Genomic DNA, 26,046 nt, shown 5'->3' with positions numbered 1-26,046 from the left:
CTTGATATATAGCTTTTGTATTTTTGGTTTTTGTATAAAAAAAATAAGGAGACTACAAACGCTTCGTTAAATAAGTTGGCATATTGCATCTCATCACCATGGTTCTATCATGTGCAAGATTCAGGGGTATTGAAATGTCGTGGTCGTAATGAGGAGTTTCGAAAACGAAGCCCGATGGTGGATGATCGCGTCCTCGACATTGTCAAGAGAATTGGATTAGAGGGGCTGTATAGGACCCCATTTAGAGAGCTTGATCATAACTTGATAACGGCCTTTGTTGAGCGATGGCGGCCTGAAACCCACACCTTCCACCTTCCACATGGTGAGATGACGATCACATTACAAGACGTGGAGATCCTGTTGGGGATTCCAATCGATGGTAAGGCAATTGTTGGAAGTTGTGCCTTGACGTGGGCTGTTGAATGTGAGCAAATGCTTGGAATTGTTACTAATTCTGTGGTGCTTAAAGGACAGAGGATCCAAATCAAAAAGCTACTTGAAAAAATTGACCAAGGGTTACCCAATGGTGCAGAAGAGGTTGTTGTGCATCAGTATGCACGGTGTTATATTCTAGCACTCCTAGGAGACACAATTTTTGCTGACAAGTCTAGCGATAGGGTGCATACGATGTGGTTGCAGATGTTGAGGGACCTCCACAATCCACCTTGGTACAGTTGGGGGAGCGCTTGCCTTGCATGGTTGTACAGAGAGTTATGCAGGGCAATCGACAAAAAGGCTAGTCAGATTAGTGGGGCCTTGATACTCGTTCAGTATTGGGCATGGTCCAGATTCCCTTTTTTGTGCCCAAGGATGGACCTTCCACCAGATGGTGCATATGGCCCACCATTACCATCTTCGCCGTTGTCTATTAAGTAAGTCTCTTCCTTGACCGATTATCTCTATTTTTTTTGGATCCATCATTTTAAACGATATGACACATTGAACTTAGCATTATGAGAACTACTTAAGTTTTTGAACTTAGCATTACAAAATAATTGAACTTAGCATTATTCAAGTATTTTTCTACAACTAAGGATGCTTATGTAGTGTACTAGTAGTATTTCAAGGAAAAATAAACAATATGATGCTTTAAGCTTCCATCAGCATACATATCCTTTTTCTTTTTTTATTACATTGCATAATTGGTAGATATTGATTCCCTCTTTCTTCATTGTTGGTTGGTTTGGGTCGTGAGCACGAAGAATAGCCCCCCTGAAATCTGTTTAGTTCGGTACCGTCAGCTTCTAGATTCTATGTATCCTAACCAGGTACCCAAATTGTGTTTCTTGTAATGTTTATGAATACTGTATACTGTTATAACTGTAAAATATGTCAGTTGAAAATAACTTGACATTGCATAATGTGCTGCGCTTTTTTATTACTACAACAGGTGGTGTGGCAACCATATGAAGCTGAATTAGGCCAACTGCCTGCATTTTGTGTAGCAGGATGGGATATGTGGATGGCGAGGATGCCACTTGTATGTTTCTGGCTAGTAGAGAAACATACCCCGGATCGTGTTCTTCGTCAGTTTGGGATGGTACAAGAAATTCCCGAAGATGTTGATACTGACGATGCCCTTCATAAGATAGACCTAAGGGGGAAGATTGAAGTGGATTGGAGAGTCAGACATTTTAGCCACATCCAAGTATGGAATACAAGAGCACAAAAACTATGTAATGGAGCGCGACTAGAGGGTGCTATGTCGAGTGTTCATCCATACTTCGGCTGGTATGGTAAAGTCACATGGAGGTTTGTCGACCACACTAGCGCCTCACTTCTTATTACGGTAATCGCTTTGACCTTTCTTTCCAAATTTTGTTGCGTGTTACCATTTTTGCGTTAGGTGTACTAATCGTATTACAAAAATTGCAGGTCGCCATGCACAAGCAGATATTGATGCGTTATGTAGTAGACAGTCTTGAGCACAAGCTGATTACAGCTATGCTGAAGGAAGTGGATCGCCTTCACCGTCTAGCTGCCCATCTTCCCTTGGAAGATGCCGATACAACAAATCCAGAACTGCCAGAACAGAATGCACGACCAAGCACGAGCTCAACTCCTGCCAGCCATAGCCATGGCCAGTGTGCTGCACCCCATCAACGGCAAAATCAACCCCCTCCACCCCCACATGCTTCTCCTGCCCCAGAGTTCCCTCCACCCCCACATGCATCTCCTTCCCCAGGGATCCCTCCTCGTACTACTCTCGCATTTCCTGACCTACAGATCCCTGTACCCACTGCACATGCATCTTCTCACCCCGAGATCCCTTCACCCACCCTATGTACATTTTCAGACCCCGCTCATCTATCCCTTACTCCACCATCCTTTGATCTTGGCATTGATTTCAATGACACCCCTCCTGTCATGCACACTAAATCTCCCTCATACAGCATTGGTCATATACACCATGTACCACCCCATAGTGACTCCATGTCATTCATGCCCACTCCTGGACTGCATACAGCTCCTACGACTATGAGCCTCACTCACATTTCGTCCGCTACACCATCCTCCCCTACAGTTGTAGTATCTTCAGTTGTTGGGAGTCAAGCAAATCAGCCAGCTGTGCATGTCGAGACTGAGCAAGTAGTTGGGTTACACTCACCCCCACAAGGTCGGCCTAAACGCACAAGAAAAGCACCTCCTTGTGGGACAGGTGGTCACAAAGCAGGACACACCCACGGTATGATTGGTTATTTACTAGCTTTGAATATTTTCGTGACTGCTGTTATGGTTGGTATTAAAATTCATTTGATCCTTTGTTTCTTTGTAACTTTGTCTTTGCAGCAATGCAAGGAGCCTGACCAAGGAGATGCGGTACCCCCTCCCCCACGTACTAAACATTATACAAGACAGCATAAGCGTCAAGTGCTATAGGGTCAGGACCCCATCTGCCTACAAATGGTGTTCAATTCAGCATGTATATAATCTGTTTGCAAGTAAGGCTTAGTTCTTAATTATTATTTGTGTGTGTGTTAGTAATGTGATTCATAAAAATTGGAGTTTATAGTAAACTTATGGACTTCTCAGCGTGTCTGGTGTTATTTTGTCAGGAAGTGGACAAGTATTATGATCTATTAGAGATTTTGGTGAAAGCGGGATATGTTGGGTCCTACAAGGTTATTTTTTAATTTTGAGCCAACTTTGTCCATGAATTTAGTATTTTCAGATTCATGTAAATGTACTTGACCTTCATACAGTTCCTTTTGTGTGCCTTTTGAAAATCTTGCTTGGCATATTGCATACTAAAATTTTACTAAAACCAACTGGTCATTTTCTATCTTCCAAAAATTTAAGAAGAATTTGACTCATCTTGAAAGCTAATGTTATCAACTTGCTGATTTGAGGTATGCTTGACTAAAAATGGACCCAACATATGGTGGTCTTTCAATTGACAACTGGGAACTTATTTATTTGGGATTCGCAACCTGAGAAAATGGAACTGTGTGTGTGTCAAGTCACTGTATTCATGTACAGACTATAAGGCAAAGTTCACGGCCAATGCAGGTTTTCATGACCATTGTAGAGTGCAAATGAATATTTTCTTTATGTGAAAGATAGCGTGACTATTCATGTTGATTTATGAATGAAAAGCTAGTTGGAAATTCTTAACAAATTGTTAACTGAACCACCACCACCAGTAGAGAGTTTTGAAGAAACTTTAGTAGCACTCGGTACATATACATAAAGCCCATATAAATAGAATATAGTTTTTTCTAATCCTGTGCTTTATCTGCAAGGTGTTGTATACATTTTTTTAGATATTATGTCGAAATATTAAAAAATTCTAGGTTGTTTGTCAATTCAACCTCATGATTACATTTCTTTTTCTTTTTTTCTATGCCTCAATCAGAATTTTGTTCTCTTCATTTTTTTTCCTTCCCCTACCCCCATGCCTCCCTAGTTCAAACTGTGTGATACAGATGATTGTTGCAGAATAGAAGTTATGGGAAGTGTATTTTATACAGTCCCTCAAATTGTTGTGAAATCCATCTTACTCAATGAAGTGACATAACTCTTTTATACACATAAATGATAATTCAAAATTTATCTATTTCCAGAGGGAGAAGGTTGACCAATTGCTACATGAATCAAGCACAAGCCATGCCATTGTTTGTGATAACTTGCAAAAGATATACCCAGAAAGTGATGGAAACCTTGAAGAACTCGCAGTGCAAGGACTATATCTTGCTGTGCCTAGAGGAGAATGTTTTGGTATGCTTGGTCCCAATGGTGCAGGCAAAACCTCTTTTATCAATATGGTCAGTATACAGGTTCTTTGTCTCTTCAAATGAAATAAACTTTTGGGAATTTGCATACGTGTTTTGCTGATGGTGGGAGCAAATAGAAAATGCTTTCAATGGTGCTCAATTTGAAGCATTTAACTTTATTGCATCCTAACCTGAAATTATTTAATGTTGTGGATAGATTAAAGATATATAGTTTACCTTGACTAACCAGGAAGTAGCAATAAAATTTAATTAAACTGTGATTGGACACTCTTTGGATTTTAATCACTTCTGTTAGGGAAATTAAATCATCTTTTTTACTTTCTTAAATCATTTTTTGTACTTTATGCAATATTTAGGAGTTAATACATATCTGTTGACAGATGATTGGACTTACAAAGCCAACCACTGGCACTGCATTTGTTCAAGGTCTTGATATACGGACTCAAATGAATGAAATAGACACCAACATGGGTGTATGCCCACAGCATGAGTAAGCTAGATCATCCCCCTGTTGTGTCAAGGAAACCTTTTTTCTTTTTCTTTTTTTTTCTTCCATTCTACTTCCTTTTCTTTGAAATTGTAAGCTTGTTTATTTTCTTATAATTTTTTTTTCCTCGAATAACAGCTTGCTTTGGGAAACACTAACAGGGAGAGAGCATTTACTATTTTATGGGAAACTTAAGAACCTTAAAGGTTCTGCATTAACACAAGTAAGTCAATGTTGCTTTTACTCTCAATTTTGTTGAATGAAGGTTCATTTGTATTTGAGAGCCACAGATCCTTGTTGGAGGGCATATTGGAATTTGAGTGCAGCCCCATATATTTTGACTGACTATTATTACTTATAAATTCTTAAGGTAGGAAAAGTGACTTGATATATGATAATTGCACTAGTTAAGCTATAAATTTAGAATGTGAATATTAGAATTATTCAAAAGGTGGAAAGGAAAGATGGGGGATACTATTGGTGCTATGCCAAGTATTAATTTGTTAGTGTCTGACAACCATGACATCAAACGAAGGTAATTTTGTGCACTGTGTATATATCCGGGTCCAGTATATGGATAGCTTAGTTTTGTGCCTGTGAGAGAGAATACTGTGATAAAGCTGCTACAATGCTTTAATTTGCTGATCGCCTTCCGCATGACATGTTCACTGTTCACTGGTCCATTCCTTTGCTCTATCTTCAGGCAGTAGAAGAATCTCTTAAGAGTCTCAACCTATTTCATGGTGGAGTAGCCAACAAACAAGCTGGAAAATACAGTGGTGGCATGAAGAGGAGGCTAAGTGTGGCCATTTCATTTTGGGGATCCCAGAGTATGTTTTAATTTCTGTTTCAATTTACTGTGTTGCTTAATACCTTTTTGGATATTTATCTTATGTTGTTTATGATGTAATCCTTGGAATTCTGCAAGGTTGTGTACATGGATGAACCAAGTACTGGATTAGATCCAGCTTCAAAGAATAACTTATGGAATGTTGTGAAGAATGCAAAGCAACATCGGAATATTATTTTAACAAGTTCTCTCTCTTTCTCTCTCCCACCAATAATACAAAACAATTATTGCTGGTGTTGGATCATATAGACAATGGAACTGCAGTTTTATAGGCTTGTAGATGATAATTAAAATAAAAATAAAAATCCTATTTTTCTCCTTGCCCTACTATATGGTCCTTTGCTTTGTTATTTTCCCTCATACTTACACTGATGAAGCTTGTATACATGGTTTCAGCTCATTCAATGGAAGAGGCAGAGTTCCTCTGTGATCGGTTAGGATTCCTTGTGGACGGTAGCTTGCAGTGCATAGGAAACCCAAAAGAGGTACCTCAATAATATAACTAATTCATAGAGATTTAAAATTATTGAGTTAGTGGTCCTTAATGGATTTTCCTGTTGTTGATCTTTAGTTATCTAACTTCCATATTAGATAGGAAGATGCATATGATAAGAACGTAAGAATGCATGATAGCTTTAGCAACTGAGAAGCATTGGAAAGCATGCAAGCTAACTGCATATACACTACTGAGTAAAAGTCCTCAATTAATTTGATTTGTATTGAAGTACTCAATACCCATTGTCACCTATATTTATTCTTTCATGAATATGTTGAATATCAGCACCAACAGTCAAATTACTATAAGACACAAAATTCCTGTATCAAGCTTGATGTTTTTACAACACCAACATGTTGCATTTACCTCCCCTTGGGCACTCAGCAGTCAACACTAATCATGGGAGGTGGCCATCTCCCATCTCTTAATCCCTATTTTCTAGGCAGGATTTGATCCTAAGTCTATTCTTAGATAACAAAAATCTTTACTGTTTAGGCTTGTTAACAGCCTCATCATTTCCCCCATTCAAATTGATTCTTGACACTTTTGGAGCTCCGATGCAATTTAGCTTGCTCTTTCCTATATCATCTTGACTTTGAGTATCTTGCTATGGTGTGAACCATCTTTGTCAAAGTTCAAGGGCACTAACATCCCACCAGCCTAAGACTATTTAACTGTCTTCTTTTTTTCTTTTTTAAAAGAATTCTCCCATAAAAATGCAATTGAATAAGTTAATTCTTCATACGGTGTTTGACAGCTGAAGGCTAGATATGGAGGGTCTTATGTGTTTACAATTACAACATCTTCGGATCAAGAAGAAGAAGTGGAGAACATGGTGCAACATCTTGCACCAAGTGCCAACAAGGTATACCAATTATCTGGAACCCAGAAGTTTGAGATACCGAAAAGTGAGATTAGAATTGCGGATGTATTCCAAGTAGTGGAGACTGCAAAGAGAAAGTTCACTGTTTTTGCTTGGGGTTTGGCTGACACCAATATGGAGGATGTTTTCATCAAGGTTTCACGTGAGGCCCGTCAATCCAACGCCCTGACATGACTGTTAGATACATTCAATGATTCCTGCAATTTACTTTGATACCAATCTTATTTTCAAACCATTACTATCCCTAATCGTTTAAATGTAGTTATTATTATGGCAATTAAGCATTTTCTCTGCCGTTCACCTCTTTGTTTTGTTTGTTTGCACTTATATTTCTTGTCCTTTCATTGTAAAGGGTTCTCCCTGCAATCAAAGTGGCATTTCAATGCCGTAAACAGTAAGATTGAAAGTTTGTTTATACCCCTACTATGTGGATTAACCAATATTAAGCCGAGTTGTTAATTAGTCAAATTATAAGTAGTCCTTGGTTATGCAAACAATTCCAAATTAACAAAGGTAACTTAGGTCGGTGACTTTCCGTAAAGTTCAGTTGACCCAACTGTCAGGCCAAGGTCAGAAGCTATGCTCCAGAAGTCCATATTGATGATCTTGGTTGACCTAACTGCCTGGCAAACTTCAGGCGAACTTCTTTGTACAACATACTGAACAACAACTTCTGACATCTTCTATATTTTTTACACAGAAACAAGAACTTGTGTTTACATAACACATATAATCATTCAATTAAGTTACATATTTTGAATTGGTGTCATTTTCTTATTTTCTCTTAGTAGAGTAGCAGTGACTCCATACATTTGTGCAAAGTTATGGTAAGCAGAACATCTTTGAGTATCTTGCATGGGAAGAGAACTAACAAAAGAAAAGGATAAGAGCTAAGTCGAGGGACATGAGTTTCTCCATTGACTCAAAAGGGGTTAATAAGCCCCATTTTTTAATAAAAAGGTTGCCATTAACACGAGATGGTATTATGTATAACCGTTTCATGCAACATCTCTCCCAAATGGGTGGAGTCCCACAATTGTGGAGTCCACCCTCATGTAAGAGAGATATTGCATGCAACCGTTACACAAAATAATAAAATCATTTATCACACGGGAGCCCTATCATCTTAGCTCTGTGATAGCCATAGTTGAAAGTTGCCATTTTAATAAAGTTGTCTTCTAGGATTTTGAATAATTTTGTTGTATTTGCATTAAATCTGATCATTGTTTGTTGTAGAATGGAGTAGATCCGATCAGTAGAAGCGTAGAAAGGCAAAAAAGTTTAGATGATGTATCTGATAAAACCAAAGCTTGGGAGTTTGTTGAAATTGTTGAACCTGTTCAGTGTCGAGCAGTTACCATGCCAGATAGTACAGATCCTGATAACAAGGTTAGTTATTCTTTTATTTCTAACTTTTATATTGATTTTAATTTCATATCTTGATATAATAGATCTCATGCTATGAAGTTTGTAATTTAAAAAAGGCCTCATTTGTTTTTATGTTGCTCGACTTCTTTATACAAATTCTGGTTTTGGCATTCTTGCACTTGGTTTTAATGGAGTCCAGAAGCTATGGAAGTGGAGCCGTAATGAACAAAACCCAAGTGGAAAGGTGATGGACATATGCTTACAAATATCTAAACATAGATGAAAATGTAAATGATGCATGATTGCATATATTTTCCTGTTAAGCTGTGAAAGGAACACTGTACATTTATATATGTATTATATGATTATATTTGCATAATTTATGCAGTATACTTATGGCAAATTACCATGAAAATCTTTCTGACTCTTTGGATTTGTAGGCCACTGCCAGCATTGTTCCACAACATTGGCTACCAAACACCGGTCTTGTTATGACTAATGATGTCCCAGAGAATTATGAAGAGGCAGTTCCGTGCATAGCACTCTCAAAGAATGATTCCTACGTAATGTCTGCCTGTGGGGGAAAAGTTTCACTGTTCAATATGATGACTTTTAAGGTAAATTAATTGTAATATGACACAATTATGCATGTAATACTGTGATCTTTTGTGCGATCTGTAGGTGTTGTGGATTTTGTTAGCATTCACTCGGTATTTATTTGGGTTGGAACTTGAAATTTGCTTTTGTTGATTTGCAGGTAATGACTACTTTTATGGCACCTCCACCAGCCTCAACCTTCCTTGCTTTTCATCCTTAAGATAATAACATCTTAGCTATTGGTATGGAAGACTCGACCATTCACATTTACAATGTTAGGGTGGATGAGGTAATTAATTTAAGCATCATCTTATGTCTCATGTCGTGGATCTGAATTGCTGTGTTGATCATCAGTTACAAGTTGACTGCTCTTCCTGTTAGGTCAAAACAAAATTGAAAGGTCACCAGAAGCGTATTACTGGTTTAGCTTTTTCCTCCAACCTTAATGTCCTGGTTTCAACAGGTGCTGATGCCCAGGTATGTTGCACTGTGATTCTTCTGTTTTATTCCGTCTTTATCAATTTTACTTTTGTTGTTTATGATTTTTGTTGCTTGCAAATGGGGGTGAGGTCTGATGTGTCTTGAAACAATAAGACCAAGCTGTGTAGATCAATAAATGTCTGTTTGTGCTTAGAGACATGGTTCTTTTTTTCTTCTAACTTTCTTTTGTCCTGGATACATCTTGATATTCTTAGACTACTCTTGAAGAGGATAAAAATAGGAGACGGATGTTTCCATAGAACTTGAAGGGACGGAGAGTTTGAAGACGGATAGACACCGTAGGTGACGCGACTATGACGGTTCAATTCGCTGAGTATCCGTCATATATGGATTAATTATGGATTCTGGTTGCATGTCATTTAATATGTCTTAAATCAACTTTTGCTTTATCCCCACGCAAGCGTGCGCACTTGGACTTCTTGCGACACACGTTTGAAAAGACTCCTATATGGAAAGGAACTTGAGGGGGAAGTTGTATCCTAAGAGAAAGACAATTCTACCCAATATAAATACTCCAGAAACCCTAGATATGAAGGTACGCACAATATTCTTAACTCTGGCATTCTAGGGTTGAAGAAACAAGATTCTAACTTGACCTTCGGAGGGTTTTTGGCCGGCACCACACCGGTGCTCTCTCTTAGGTCTATTATTTTCTTTTTGTAGGTATTGTTTCGGTTTGAGGAGTGCTTGCAACTCACTGGTGATATTTTCGGCCTCATCAGTTGGCGCCGTCTGTGGGAACTCCAGAGTAAAGGGAAAACTAATTCATACTTTGCTCTATTCCAAGGACAAAAAGTTGCATGGTACTTACCAGATCAATGGCGACATTCAACAATCAAGGCGAAGAACCGCATGCTACAGCGCTAGAAAGGCAAGTTCAGACGCTTGCTGCTACTGTTGAGCACGTCACTAAACAGAATCACGATTTAGAAGAGCAACTACGGCAGATGACTGCGCACCAAAGTGCACCAGGGGAGGACCAGGAAGTCGCGAGCCCGGAGGGGAGGAATGTCGTCAGGCCTGAAGGTAGTACCGCACTGACAAGGCCGGAGAGACCGGAGACAAACCCGCCATCTGCCTCGGACTCCCTGCCACCTCATATCACAGCCGAGATGCAGGAGATGAAGGAACGCATGGATGTGATGATGAACGCCCTTAGAGGATGGGTATCCAGCAACCTGGACGACCTAGTCCACAGAACGGATTCACCTTTCACAGCGTTGGTAAATTCATGCCCCGTTCCTCCAAAGTTTCGCATGCCCCATGTGGAAAACTACGACGGATCTAAAGACCCGTTGGATCACCTGGAGTCTTTCAGAACCCTAATGCATCTTCAGGATGTACCGGATGAAATCATGTGCAGGGCTTTTCTCACTACCTTAAAAGGGCCTGCGAGGGATTGGTACAGTAGGCTGACACCAAATTCCATCGGCACCTTCAAGGAACTAGGCGCACAGTTCGTGTCACATTTTATTGGAAGTCATCGACACAAGAGGTCTATTGCATGTATACTGGGTATTAAGCAGCGAGAAGACGAGACATTAAGGTCTTATATAGCCCGCTTTAACAAGGAATCCCTCTCGATAGACGAGGCAGATGACAAGATACTTGTGGCAACATTCACGAACGGGTTACAAAAGGGTAAGTTCTTGTTCTCTCTATGCAAGAATGACCCAAAGACTATATCCGATGTATATTACAGGGCGACAAAGTATATGAACGCGGAGGACGCCTTGCTGGCCAGAGACGACCATAAGCCAAGAAAAAGGGAAAGACAGGAAGATATGAAACCAGATAATGGACGAAAAATGGCAAGAACCAGAGATCGACGAGAAGACCGGAGATCCAAACCACCTTCGGGGAGGTTTACAAGTTTTACCCCCTCACAGCCCCAATTGACCAGGTGTTAATGCAAATCAAAGATGAAGGAACCTTGACGTTCCCGGGCAAGTTGAAGGGAGATCCAAACAAGAGGCCACGAGATAGATACTGCCGTTTTCATCGTGACCACGGCCATGATATGACGGACTGTTATGACCTGAAGCAACAGATCGAAGCCCTGATCAGGCAAGGAAGGTTGCAGAGGTTCGTGAGGAAGGAGAGAACGGATCAACCCCAAGAGCAGAATCCTAAACGGGAAAACGAACGTCCCAGACCACCGGTAGCAGACATACGGATGATAATAGGGGGCAGTACTTTAACGGGGTCGTCTAAAAAGGCCAGAAAGACCTATTTACGGATGGAGCAAAGTGTCCAGTCGACGGGCTCTTCACTAGAAGGAATACGACGGAACGGCTCCAGTATCGAGTTTTCTGAAGAAGAGGCCCGGCGTCTTCACCACCCCCATGACGACGCGCTTGTGGTTAGTATACAGGTAGGAGACTTCAACGTCCACCGAGTTCTAGTGGACAACGGGAGCTCAGCAGACATCCTTTACTACCCCGCGTTCCAGCAAATGGGGATTGCAAAAGAGCGCCTGATCCCGGCATGCACACCCTTCGTTGGCTTTGGGGGAACCCGGGTCCATCCTTTAGGATCTGTCACATTGGCGGTGACAGTAGGAGATTACTCGCAGCAAATAACCAAGGATGTTTCCTTTCTAGTGGTTGATTGCTCCTCAGCGTATAATGCCATACTCGGACAACCCACTCTCAACGCATGGAAGGCCGTCACTTCTACCTACCATCTGATGATCAAGTTTCCCACTGAGCATGAAGTTGGAGAACTGGCCGTAAATCAGGTGGCTGCACGGGAATGTTACGTGGCCATGATGGAGATGGATGACCATGTACAGGCAATGAACATCGAAGAACAGAGAGCAGTGGCAAAACCCGTGGAGAAATTGGAAGAGGTACAACTGGACGATTCAAGGCTCGACCGGACCACCAGGATAGGAACCTCGGTCGACCAAATGGTTCGACATGCGCTCCTACTGTTCCTCAAAGAGAACCAAGACGTGTTTGCATGGAGCCATGATGACATGCCAGGGATAGATCCGTCAGTCATAGTCCATAAATTGAACGTGTCACCTTCATTCTCTCCAGTTCGACAAAAGAAGTGCGTGTTTGCCCCCGAAAGGGATTGAGCCGCAGCAGAGGAAGTGCAGAAGCTACGGGAAGCGAACTTCATACGAGAGATGTACTACCCAGACTGGCTGGCAAATGTGGTAATGGTCAAAAAGCCAAATGGGAAGTGGAGAATGTGTGTTGACTTCACGGATCTGAATAGAGCGTGCCCTAAAGACAGTTACCCGCTCCCACGCATTGACGCCTTAGTGGACTCCACCGCAAGACATGAGTTGTTGAGCTTCATGGATGCCTTCTCAGGGTATAATCAGATTAAGTTGGAGAAAACAGATCAAGAGAAAACATCATTTGTGACAAGCCAGGGGCTTTTTTGCTACAAAGTGATGCCATTCGGGCTCAAGAATGCAGGAGCCACATACCAGCGATTAATGAACAAAATGTTCGCGCACCAAATTGGCCGGAACGTCCAAGTCTACGTAGATGATATGTTGGTGAAAAGCGCAAAAGTGTCAGATCATCTGAGGGACCTCCAGGAGACTTTCGACACTCTTCGCACGTATAAAATGAAGCTGAATCCAAGCAAATGCGCATTTGGGGTGACCGCTGGAAAATTCCTAGGATTCATGGTGTCCCAGCGGGGCATCGAGGTCAACCCTGAGAAAGTGAAAGCAATTATGGAGCTCTCTCCTCCGAGGACGGTGAAGGAAGTGCAAAGCTTGACAGGAAAGATAGCAGCCCTAAACAGGTTCGTATCAAGAGCAACGGACAAGTGTCTACCATTCTTCAGAACACTAAGGAGGTCTTTCGAATGGACGGACGAATGCCAAAGGGCATTTGAAGAGTTAAAAGCATATCTCTCTGCCCCGCCATTGCTTAGTCCGTCCACGCCGGGGGAGGAATTGTTCCTGTACCTCGCCGTCTCATCAGCAGTGGTAAGTGCAGCTCTCATCCGAGAGGAAGGGAAGATACAAAAGCCCGTGTACTTTGTAAGCCGGGCGCTAAGAGGCGTAGAGGAGAGATACCTACTGATGGAGAAACTCGCCTTCGCACTCGTAACTGCAGCTCGAAAACTGAAGCCCTATTTTCAAGCATATACAATAATAGTCATGACGGATCAGCCCTTGCGAAGAGCAATGAACAATCCTAAAACTGCCGGACGGATGGCTTTGTGGGCTATCGAGCTGAGTGAGTACGACATCCAATACCAGCCACGAACAGCTGTGAAAGGACAAATACTGGCAGACTTCATCGCGGAATTCACTATACTTGACGAGCAGGGGGTAGAAGAGACACCCACATGGAGAATTCACATAGACGGATCCTCCAATAAGCATGCAGTAGGAGTCGGAGTTGTACTCCACACCCCGGAAGGAGATAAGGTTGAATGCATGATCCGTCTGGAGTTCCCCACTACAAATAACGAAGCGGAGTATGAGGCCCTGGTGGCAGGACTGGAACTTGCGATAGCGGCTGGGGCTAGGAAGGCAGTAGTCTACTCCGATTCTCAAATTATAGCCAGCCAAGTTAATGGGAGCTATGATTGTAGGAATGAGCGAATGAGAAGGTACCTCGGAGAAGTGAATGGTCTAACGAGCGACCTCCAATTCACGATAGCTCAGATCCCAAGAGAAGAGAATCAAGAGGCGGACCGACTCGCCAAGGCTGCTTCAGCCGAACCCATGATCGCTCCAGAACAGGTATTGTCCTTCGTCCAACGTTCATCACTACTAGATAACGTTCGAATGCAGGAATTAAGCACTAAGGACGATTGGATGGTTCCAATCATGGCGTACCTCAAGGACGGCAAGCTGCCAGACAGCAAGGTAGACGCAAGGAAATTGAAGGTTAGGGCTGCCCGATTCATACTGATTAAAGACATCCTCTACAAAAGAGGATTCTCTCGACCGTATCTAAGATGCCTTGGCCATGACGAAGCAGACTACGTGATGAGGGAAGTTCACGAAGGAATTTTTGGAAACCACTCAGGATCAAGGTCTCTGGTGCACAAGTTACTCCGAGCAGGATACTACTGGCCGACAATGCAGAAGGATGCCCATATGTACGTTAGAGCCTGCGATAAGTGTCAACGGTTTGGCAATCTTATTAGACAGCCAACGGAGGAACTCACACCCATGACGGCCCCATGGCCGTTCGCGCAATGGGGGTTAGACATCATGGGTCCATTTCCAATAGCGGCAAGACAACTGAAGTTCTTGGTGGTTGGAATCGACTACTTCACCAAGTGGGTGGAAGCAGAAGCTCTCGCTACTATCACAGAGAAAAACATTCGCAACTTTGTGTGGAGAAGTATTATTTGCCGATATGGGATCCCGAGAGTACTCGTTTCAGACAATGGGAAGCAATTCGACAACGATGCATTCCAAGATTTTTGTTCTCAGCTGGGAATCAAGAATCACTACTCGTCACCCGCCCACCCACAGGCCAACGGACAAGTTGAAGTCACGAATCGGTCCTTGTTAAAGATTATCAAGACCCGGCTCGAGGGGGCAAAAGGCATATGGCCGGACGAACTACCAAGTGTCCTATGGGCGTACAGAACAACGGCAAGAACGTCAACGGGAGAGACACCGTTTCGATTGGCGTTTGGTGCTGAGGCCCTCATACCGACAGAAGTGGGATTGACGAGCTACCGCGTGGAAAGCTATGACGAGAGCAAGAATATTGAAGCATTACGTCTAGAGCTTGACCTTGTCGATGAAGTCAGGGCAGCAGCAGCCCAGAGACTGGCGCGGTACCAAGACATGATGGCGAAACACTACAACTCCAAGGTCCGGCACCGAGACTTCAAGGTTGGAGATCTAGTGTTACGAAAAGTGCTTGGCGCTACGAAGGATACATCCCTAGGAAAGCTGGGTCCTAACTGAAAAGGCCCATACAGAATCATCTCATGGCACAGGAAAGGAACGTACTACCTGGAGACATTAGACGGAAGGAAGTTGGGCCATCCCTGGAACACGGAGCACCTGAAGAAGTACTACCAGTAGTGCAGCAGTCATAAGACAATACCTACTGCCTTATTTTCAGTTTAATTTTTAGACAGTCATAGCTTTTACTTTTTAACTCAAGTTTTCGTTTCCATTGACGATTTGGTTTGTTGAACTTATGAGAGGAATTTTTATTTAGAAAATACGGAATGCATGCTGTTGAAAATTCTACAAGTCCATAAAGTGGACGGATCATCCAAAGGATGGAAAACCTACAAGTCCAAAAGTGGACGGATCATCCAAAGGATGAGAAACCTACAAGTCCACAAAGTGGACGGATCATCCCAAAGGATGTAAATATACACGTCCACAAAGTGGACGGATCATCCCAAACGGATAAAAACCTAGGTCCACAAAGTGGACGGATCATCCAGAGGATGAAATTCTACAAAGTCCACAAAGTGGACGGATCATCCCAAAGGGATGTAAATATACACGTCCACAAAGTGGACGGATCATCCCAAACGGATAAAAACCTAGGTCCACAAAGTGGACGGATCATCCAAAGGATGAAATTATACAAAGTCCACAAAGTGGACGGATCATCCCAAAGGGATGTAAATATACACGTCCACAAAGTGGACGGATCATCCCAAACGGATAAAAACCTAGGTCCACAAAGTGGACGGATCATCCAAAGGATGAAATTCTACAAGTCCACAAAGTGGACGGATCATCCCAAAGGGATGTAAATATACAAGTCCACAACGTGGACGGATCACCTCGAAGGTAAGAATCTACAAGTCCATAAATTGGACGGATCATTCCAAAGGGATAGAAAATCTAGTTCACCAAGTGGGCGGGTCTTAAAAATACCTTTGAAAGTCCAGGACGGACGCCTAAGATTTTCTTTGTAGACGGGTTGTATGAATGAGATAAACAAGCATACAATATACGACGGATAATAAGCAAGCAATAGGCAATAAAAGATTTGATAAGTTAAATTTAATAATTACAAATGACGGTTCAACAAAGTTCCCTTACAACGGTAGGAATTTTTACAAAAAAGAAAAAGTATCCTAATCATTCTTTGGAGAAGAGTTCCCGACCAATGGACCGTCGCTTGGCTGATTAGGAGGAAGAGCTTCACCTTCGTCAGCTGGAGCAGTGACGGCAAACACTTCGTCTGTACTTTCTGAACGGACGGACTGTGCAAGTGTCTGCCCTTGAGCATCAATTGAAATATGGGATACATCCAGGTCTGGATATGACGACTTAACCTGACGGATGGCATCGTCGAATCCGTCTGCAAAGGAGCTCCCAAGCTCGGTCAGAAGGAGTTCGGAGTCGCGATATTCCAGGACGGCTATCTCCTTTGCATCTTGAAGTTTAGCCTTTGTGTCCGTCAACTTTTTCTCCTTGTCCTTTAAAATCTCGCGCAAGTGCTCGTTCTCCTTCTCCACCTCGCCTCTGACCTGCTCCGAGCGTTTGAGCTTCCTGTCCACATTGATCTTGTAGGTCTTTAGCTCATGAAGCTCATCCTCCATCGTCTTATTTTTCTTCCTTAGACGGTCCATTACCGTCTCGTGATTGACGCAACGACCCATCAGTCCTTTCATCATCAGCATGGCCTGAAACAAAGTACAACACCATGAAAATGACGGATAGGCGTGAAAAAACAAAGTAAGATGGATTCACAAAAATACCTGTGCAATATTGAAGAGCCCCGTCTCTCCCATAGCCTCCGTCGCATGGTTGCCGAGGTCTTCATAGTCGTCAGCCGTCAGGATGGACGAAAGTTTGCCTAGGGCATAGCTTGAGTCCTCTCGGAAAAGGACGGGCACTTTCTCTCCGGTGGGAGCTGGACCCTTCATCAAACCTTTGCCTTTTCCATGCCTGACGGGTGCCTTCTCAGCCTCCAACACCACGACGGGCTCTAGTGTGGTCCTCTGCTTCTTAGGAGGACGGTCCACCTTCTCTTGCTGAGTATGTTTAGACGGAAGGGATGGAACCGACCCTTTAGCTTGGCCACCTTCTAACTTTTTCTTGGCTGCCTGCTGCTTGATGAAGGCTCTCCTCTTGGCAGCGTCCATTTCTGCAAATCAAAGACGGGTATAAATAAAAGCAAAATGACGATGCTGAAAGGAGACGGATATAAATACGGCTAACTTACGTTTTCTGACTCTTGTGTCGTAACGACGGGCGGAGGGTGAAGGATCAGGACCGTCACAATACCAGTGTAGAGTATCAAGTGTGACGAGTTGAGCCCAAGTCCTCTCTTGCAATTTTGTCTTGTTAAAAATTTTCTCTAGAAAACTCCACTGCTCCAAGTTAACTTGTGGACGGTCCCGAGCTGCAACGAAAGACGGTTAGACCTATAAATAATAATAATAATAAACCAACTTTCAAAGATTAACTGGACGGAAACAAAAGGAATACATACCCGACGGAGGCATAATGCCCCATGTTGTGTCGACGGGCATGTAAGTTTTATCTCCTGGACGACACATCCAATCGTCCCCTTCCAAAAAGAAATAACGACTCTTCCAGTCTCTGTTTGAGTCTGGAGTATCACTGACGAGCCTCAATAATGGTCTTCTAGCCACAAAACTATACATCCCCTTGGACTTGACGATCTCTGTTGGACGATAACAATGGAAGAATTCTTCCACCGTCAACCTTCGAGCACCGTCAGACATTGCCCCATACAAAACTTCAACCCCAATGAACACCCTCCAGGCGTTTGGGGAGATTTGGGTGACGGACAGGCCAAGGTACTGAAGAAGGTGACGGTGAAGAGAACTTAATGGAAATCTGAGCCCCGCCTTTAAAGCTTGCTTGTAGACCCCAATACCGTCTACCCCCCAATAGTAACATTTTTCGGATTTTTCGGGAAGACTTAGACGGATGTTGTCAGGTATTTGGTACTTGGTCCTAAGTGTGTTGAGATGAGATTCAGTCATAGATGACCTAAAATCATTTACCGTCCAAAGAGGCAGCATGACGAACTCTCTAAGGCCGCCTGGGCCAATTACTAACTGGACGGGTGGATCCACACCGTCCAAGCTACTACTGGACGACTCTGAACTCTCCGTCTCCAGACCACCATCAAGGGAAGAAGAGGTACTGGACGGATTCCTCTCTTCACTTGAAGTGTCAGGATCTCTTGGACCTGACGGAAACCTTTCATCGTAGCCCGCCCCCTCGCGGACACACGACTGGTTACTTGACGCACTAGACATTACCTACATTTATGATGATATAATCTAAGAGACTGACGGATCTAAAGAAAGCGTATGTATGTGAAATAATGAAATTAAAAGAAAGACGGAGAAAAGCTTGGAATACATATCGGGTCGAGATGGTTTCTAGCGAGGAACGACGGATGAATCTGCTGAAGGACAGGAAGGCACGATAGATGTGACGGTTGCGCTCTGCTCACAAATTTTTGATAAGAAGCGAAAATGAAGGGAGAAATGTCTGGCTTTTATAGAACAAAGGGCGCGGAATACGAAGCGACGCCTCGTTTTGGGGAAACAGCCAATCCACAAAGACCACGTGTTCTTCGTCAGGAATGCAGGCCACGTGTCATTCGTCATTGAATACTAAGACCGTCCTATCTCAATACATTGCTTTGTAAGTCAGTCCATGAATTCGTTAGGTTTAAAAGACGGATCCAAGGACTGAAGGGGGCAACTGAAGGGGATAAAAATAGGAGACGGATGTTTCCATTAAAACTTGAAGGGACGGAGAGTTTGAAGACGGATAGACACCGTAGGTGACGCGACTATGACGGTTCAATTCACTGAGTATCCGTCATATATGGATTAATTATGGATTCTGGTTGCATGTCATTTAATATGTCTTAAATCAACTTTTGCTTTATCCCCACGCAAGCGTGCGCACTTGGACTTCTTGCGACACACGTTTGAAAAGACTCCTATGTGGAAAGGAACTTGAGGGGGAAGTTGTATAGGGTTGAGGAAACAAGATTCTAACTTGACCTTCGGAGGGTTTTTGGCCGGCACCACACCGGTGCTCTCTCTTAGGTCTATTATTTTCTTTTTGCAGGTATTGTTTCGGTTTGAGGAGTGCTTGCAACTCACTGGTGATATTTTCGGCCTCATCAACTCTGATTATCAATACATTCTCTGAGACATCTAAGATTTAGATTGTTCAAATATTTCTTGCATCTCCATGAGCTTATTTCAGTGCAAGTCTTTAGATGTGTTTGGATACCGCTTTTTTTGTTGAAAACTGAAAACTTTTGATGAAAAAATAATTTCTCTGTTACTGTTCACGCTGAAAATACTGTGCATTTGTCTTAATGCACTGTTCATGTCCCATGAACAGTGCAAGAGGTGCTGGTAAAAAAAAAAAAGAAATCGCAAAACGCAAAATGCTGTGGTGTAGACACAATCCAAACGCAACCTTTATAGAATATTTTTTTTCTTATTTCTTTTCTAAAGATCTTGCTGGTGGGAAAATAAATTTCACCAGTGGTCCTTATGCCTTTTGATATGTTCCACCCCTTTTATTGTTGGTACTATTTCAATGAATTATTTTTTTGTAGATTTGCTTTTGGAACTTTGAATCTTGGGAGAAGAGGAAATCAATTACAATTCAACTACCTGCTGGAAGGGTGCCTGTTGGTGACACTCGTGTGCAGTTCCACTGTGATCAAGTCCGCATGTTGGTGTGCCATGAGACTCAGCCAGCAGTCTATGATGCTTCCAAAATGGAACGAATTCGGCAGGTAAAAGCTGTCATTTAGAATAACAATCTATTTTTATGGGTGATTGGGCAATGAACTCACTAAAATTATTTCTAGTTCATATGAAATTTTACAGCTAGTTAAATTTGTGAATATTAGATATTATTCTCTGACAGTAGTGACATTTATTAATTTCTTGAAAGGTTTAGTTAATTCTCTGCTTCTTCTATTTTATTTAGAAATTTGCTTTTGTTGGTTGTGTATCTTTGGGAGATCGGAATACCTAAACACTCAAATTGCTTGGTTTTTTATATTTTACCTCTTTAGGGAATTAATACTCAATGTACAATGGCTAATTTATTGTACTTCAGATTCATGGATGCTAGGTTGTCAGGGCTTGGATTGTGTTAGATTTAATTGATAGGAAATTTAAATGTCTTTTTCAAATAATTTTTTTTTTTTAGATAAGTCTTTCTTCCTATCTTCTCAGTAGTGGGCTAAATTTTTATAGACGCCAGTATTGATAGCCAGGGTCTCTTACAAAATTCAGAGGGCGAAGGGTTTTTCATAGGCTGAAATTTTTTGTTTATATCAGAAACCAAAAGGTTCTTCCAAATTCTTGAGGATCCCATATGTGAGTCTAAACAAACCTCAAGAGGTGGCACATTTGGCTGGAGATCACGCCTTATTAGGTGGAGGTCACTAGTTCGAATTTTCTCCTTCCCTTGACCAAAAAACCTACTTATAAAAGAAGCCTACATAGTATGGGGTTTACATTTTGATAACCTCTCACATATTTGTCATCCATAACTTAATGTTACAAAATATGATCTCAGGATTGGTGAAAGAAGTTAAGATTGGAGGGCAGCGAAGTTGGAATGATAGTGGTATTTAGGATTCAAGTCTTAAGTGAACCCAGAATGGAGTTACTAGCTAGTTTGCTGTAAAAGGACTGTGTTTGGTGAGAGGTTAGAGCATTTATTTTTTCGGTTAAGATTGTTGAAAGCATTTCTTTTCGGTTAGAGTGGTTAAAGCTACCTAAATTTATTCCATGTATAGAATGGTTAATATTCTAAAGAACAATATCTACTGCAGTTGTCATCAACTTTCCTTCGAATCCAATATGAGTTGTAATTATAGCATGTCCTTGTGTGCCCGAGAAAAAGGTGTAAAAGGCATGCAGTTAAAAGGACAAGTTGTCTGAGAGTTCCACCAAACAACCCCACTGTAGATGTCATAAATAGCATCTTTCTAGTTTATGGTCCTTTTTGCTGACACCTATGGCTACACCTATATGGATCTTATCATGTGAAGAGGGTTCACAAGTTCACTGCTCACTGTTCACTATCCTCCTATCCAACATCACAAGTGCCACTTTATAATGCTGCCACCTTTACTTTAAACTAGGTTATAGCCAAACTTTGTTCTTAAGTTAATGGATGAATTTCTAAGTCCTTTGCATTTCTTCTTTCCTTTTTCTTTTCTCATGCTTTTTTTAGGCATCAATAGAAGATTCCAGTGGTACAACAAATCTGGATAATATTAAATTGTTTTGTTAGTTGACTATATGTTCTGATCGTCTTTTGCAGGGACTTGATATCATAGGTGTTCAAACAGTTATTAATTATGAATGTCCTCGGGAATATAAAAGGTAGATTAAACTTTCTCGATGTTGCCATATGGTGATATGCATATGATGGCATGAGGCTCACAATTTGCATGCTGATGAAATCTTTTGTTTTTTGTTTTTTGGGGTCCTTTATGCAGCTATATTCATCGTGTTGGTCGTACAGCAAGAGCTGGTAGGGAAGGAACAACATTTGTTACAGATAATGACCGATCTCTTTTGAAAGACATTGTGAGCATCATTTTCTTCCTCATATGAATTGGGGTTCTTATGATCTTTTGAAATTTGTTTCATTTGTTCTTTAGATTTAAGTTGGACAATAATTTAGTATTTACAATACTAATAAGGAGGTGGACTCCTTATTAGCACCCAGTAAATTTATTAGAAAACTCTCTTGGATTTTTTATTATTCTTTTTCTCTTCATCATTATTTTGGTATTATCTTCAATTCATATTAATCTCTATTTCTACTTCATATGAAATTTTACCACAAACTTTGTCCTTTTTTTTTTGTTTGTTTTGTTTTTATAAATAATTTTCTTTATGATAAATCTTGCTCCATGATAATACTCCAGCTTCAAATTTCTTAATTTTATAAATGGACCTCACTTTTAATCTTATTTTGGCTCAACTATTTGATAATCTACAAACTTTGTGTATAAAACTTCATCCAATCTGAAAATCCACATTTTCGTTTTGTGCTTTATAGTTTCTTTTATATAAATTACATAATAATTTTATAACAAATGTCCCTTTTTGAGAATTACATTGATGCTTCTCCCATACAACAACAATTGAGGAAAAAAGAAGGCAACAAGAAATTGATGCTTCTGTCAAATCCTCAATAAGATTTACCTCAGTGATGATTTCAATTTGATAGGCTAAGAAAGTTGGTCGATGGAATTTCAACAATAAGGTATTTCCTTTTTTTGTTACTATTTAAGATTTTGATAACATATATTCTTACGGTATTTTCAACATTCCATGTAGAAAGTAGTGCAGCCAACAAAGATTGAACGCTAGGCTGTAGTGAACTTCTCAGCGTGTTGTGATAGACAAAGTCTTGTACATGATCTAATTAAATATGGAGATCTGAAAGGAATTGTAAGTATATGTTCCTAATATGAATGCTATAATGCCTTGTCTGATAATTGATAGTTATCTTTCTTATGTTCTTGTAGCAAATAAATGCTCTAGTCGATGTGTTTCAAGAAAATCTATGGAAGAGACGCGCTCCACCCATGGCTACAGTGGAGAAGATGTTTGAGGATATACAATCAAAACTTCCTGGTGGTCCACAGTTTCTTCTATGCTTGCTTCCCGAGAGAAAAAACTCTGATCTTTATGGTAGAGCGATATTATCCATTCCCACCTTCACAGATGGAGTTGTCTTCTATGCTTGTTTTCTATAGAGTCTACACCTTTCAAGCTTGTGGAGGAAGTGAAAGATTTGAAAGAGTTGGCTACTAAATTGCATGGTGTAAAAGAAATTTTTTTGAAAATTCGATTTTTGTTATTATTTCATTTCAACATGTTGTAACCTGCTTGCTTAATCTGACTTTTTTGAGTATATTCTTATTGGCCAAACTGTTAACTGTTATTTGTATTTAATTTTTGGTGCCCACAACAATCATTAACAAGTAGAACTTAAGATACTTTTATTGGCAATGTGTAAAGTGCAAAATGAGTCCATGTGGTGTGAAGGAATTTTGTGTGTATGTTGAACTGACAATCTCAACAATACTTATGTCCACCTATTTTAGCAAATGAGTACTCATAACTTGCGGGAACTTCTAATACGGCCTTTTGGACAAGTCAATCTCATTTATAAATCATGTCATTATTTAATAAAATCATGAGGAGTGAGGACTGAATGGGGCAAGATTTTTTTGTGAGGTTGACACGTAGGGCTTGACAGGAAACCACCAGAAGGGGAAAAAAAAAAAAAAAAAACCTATAAATTGAGTTCATTGAACTTGATTTATGTGGCCTTATAAATCGAGTTCATTGAACTCGTTTTATGTCGCCTTATAAATCGAGTTCATTGAACTCGAGTTCTACATTGAGTACTCGAGTACCGAAAATTCGAGTTTCCAGGCAGAGAGTTGGGACAAAGTCGACCCCTATGAAGTTGATTTTTACGTTTTTTTTTTTTTTTTTTTTTCCTTCTTACTTTTTTTCGTATCCTTTTTTTGCTTGGTTTTTTTTTTCTTGCTGTTTTTTTTTTCCTTTCTTTTTGCTTACTTTTTTTTTTTCCTTTCTTTTGCTTACTTTTTTTTCTTACCTTTTTTTTTTCCTTTCTTTTTGCTTACTTTTTTTTTCCTTTCTTTTGCTTACTTTTTTTTCTTACCTTTTATATTCTTACTTTTTTTTTCCTTTCTTTTGCTTACTTTTTTTTCTGACCTTTTTTTTTGCTTGCTTTTTTTTTCCTTTTTTTTCTTCCTTTATTTTTCTTACTTTTTTTTTCCCTGTAGTGCAGAAACACGATATTTTGCTCTCTCTATTCAGTATGTTAACTGAAGTATAAGCAAAACTTTTAGAAAACCACCTTATTGGTTATTTTCCTTCCTCACAAGTAATGCCACCATCAACTTAACAAGACTAAAAACTATAAAAAGTAAGTGAACAATGTCATGCAGAGTAAAAATAAGACAAGACTTGACGAAAATAAGGTGGTAAAAGAATCCAAAGCTATACAGATGAGGAAGAAAATGGGTACATTGGATACAGAATTCTTCGATTACAAGTGCATTCAGTGATAAAAGAAAATAATAATTGTGCCGATACAACCCAGTAGTAAGTTCGAATACACAATAAAAAGAACCACAATTTACATCTACAATGCCATTCCAAAATCGAGTATCTGCATACCTGAGAAAAATTGAAAGATTGTCGTTAGATACCAACAGCCAAAACAACGGTACTAATCTACGTAACTTGTTTAATTGATACAATCATGAAATTTTATATAAAAGCATCACTTACCTAGGTTGGGTTAGTATTGCTTGCCGAAGCCCCACAGGAAAGCGGACATCTTCTACGGTTATGCCCATGTTGATGACACAGTCCACAGCTCTGCTTTTGTTGAATCTCCCTCAAGTCAGAATCTGGCCTTCGGCTTCCCGGTTTTTCGCCGGACCCCATCCATCTCATTCTGTATCCTAGACTTCACAGGTCGACCTTTGGCCCGCAACAGGTCTGAGTCAGGCACCCACTTTGGACCTTCCACATCCCTCCACAATGACTCTGACTTTGGCACCACAAATTGGTGTAAGTAGGTGCAAATGGCATTCTCCAAACTATAACATGGGTCAATATATGCACTTGCATCTTGCCCCAAGTACTGAAGAACTGTAATCGCATGTGAACAAAGGATCTTTCGATTTTGCCACTTTCCACAACCACATGTTCTGGCCAATATGTTTATTTCATGACTATGTTGTCCCCCTCCAGAGCTATGGATGTTGTACGCAGTCATTACTTGATATACACCATGGACATTATTAAACGGCCTTACTTGGTGTGTTTTAGATTTTTTCAGATTTGCATCAAAAATTTCTAAGGCATATTTACTCCACACCTTGCCCTCGAAGAGATCATGAGTAATTTTTTTGTGTCGATCATGGAAATACGCGACAAGTTTGCTCCAAGTGAATTCAACCAGTGCAGTAATGGGCAGGCCATGGGCACCTTTGAGTACTCTATTGAAGCACTCTGAGACATTGGTTGTCATAGCCCCATAACGGTATCCACCATCATGTAGCTGGGTCCACTTCTCTATATCCTCTTTCATTAGATATGTGTATGGCATGATGGATGGGTCAGGTTCACTTACTTGTTGTTCAGTGGCTGATTTCTTTCTAAGGGCCTCAATCTCGGCTTCCTTGATAGGTTGCATGTACAACTCAAATTTAGCTTCCTGAGTAGCATACCCCGCTTTCAAGGCCAATGACTTTAAAGTGGCGTCCTGAAAATGCGTGTTGAAGTTGCTAGCAACATGTCGAAGGCAATATCTGTGGTATACTCGTACTCGTCCATGATCATCTCTAGGCCAGTTTGCAATTGCGTTTCGAATACCCTTATGTCGGTCAGAAATTATGCATATGTCCTTATTTGCTATCACATCCCCTAATGCAAACCTGACGCATTCTAAAAACCACCTCCAACTAGGCCCTGACTCTTTGTCCACAACAGCAAAGGCGAAAGGCAAAACCTTGTTGTTGGCATCGGTGGCCATTGCAATCATCAACACCCCTCGATATTTACCATACAAATGGGTCCCATCAATACTGATTACTGGCTTACAATGTCTGAATC

The 26,046-nt window shown here is 40.9% G+C and overlaps 2 protein-coding genes and 1 pseudogene across 2 annotated transcripts; all 3 read left to right on the top strand.

The window, feature by feature from the left end:
• The first annotated feature begins 327 nt into the window (after positions 1-327).
• Positions 328-876, top strand: LOC142605944 (serine/threonine-protein phosphatase 7 long form homolog). Its single transcript, XM_075777371.1, has one exon. The coding sequence runs from the start codon at positions 328-330 to the stop codon at positions 874-876; it is 549 nt and encodes a 182-aa protein (XP_075633486.1).
• A 3,128-nt stretch (positions 877-4,004) lies between these two features.
• On the top strand, positions 4,005-7,125 carry LOC142608098 (ABC transporter A family member 7-like; annotated as a pseudogene).
• Positions 7,126-8,452: 1,327 nt separating this feature from the next.
• LOC142605943 (topless-related protein 3-like) lies at positions 8,453-22,672 on the top strand. Its single transcript, XM_075777370.1, has 8 exons — positions 8,453-8,563; positions 8,760-8,936; positions 9,077-9,205; positions 9,298-9,393; positions 19,962-20,144; positions 21,692-21,753; positions 21,870-21,960; positions 22,610-22,672. Exons 3-8 carry the CDS (start codon positions 9,161-9,163, stop codon positions 22,670-22,672), a joined length of 540 nt encoding a protein of 179 aa, XP_075633485.1. The 5' UTR covers positions 8,453-8,563; positions 8,760-8,936; positions 9,077-9,160.
• The last annotated feature ends 3,374 nt before the right edge of the window (positions 22,673-26,046 follow it).

Source organism: Castanea sativa, chromosome 8, assembly GCF_040712315.1.
Source record: "Castanea sativa cultivar Marrone di Chiusa Pesio chromosome 8, ASM4071231v1".
Classification (NCBI taxonomy): domain Eukaryota; kingdom Viridiplantae; phylum Streptophyta; class Magnoliopsida; order Fagales; family Fagaceae; genus Castanea; species Castanea sativa.
Note: the sequence above shows the minus strand (reverse complement) of the source record. Positions and strands in the feature narration are given on the sequence as shown.

What these genes read in the sequence shown, in the direction of transcription:
- LOC142605944 (XM_075777371.1), top strand. Translation starts at nt 328, where the DNA reads ATGACGATCACATTACAAGACGTGGAGATCCTGTTGGGGATTCCAATC.
- LOC142605943 (XM_075777370.1), top strand. Translation starts at nt 9,161, where the DNA reads ATGGAAGACTCGACCATTCACATTTACAATGTTAGGGTGGATGAG. An exon ending in ACAATGTTAGGGTGGATGAG is followed by an intron (nt 9,206 to 9,297) that starts GTAATTAATTTA and finishes TCTTCCTGTTAG; the next exon opens with GTCAAAACAAAATTGAAAGG. An exon ending in TGTCCTCGGGAATATAAAAG is followed by an intron (nt 21,754 to 21,869) that starts GTAGATTAAACT and finishes TCCTTTATGCAG; the next exon opens with CTATATTCATCGTGTTGGTC.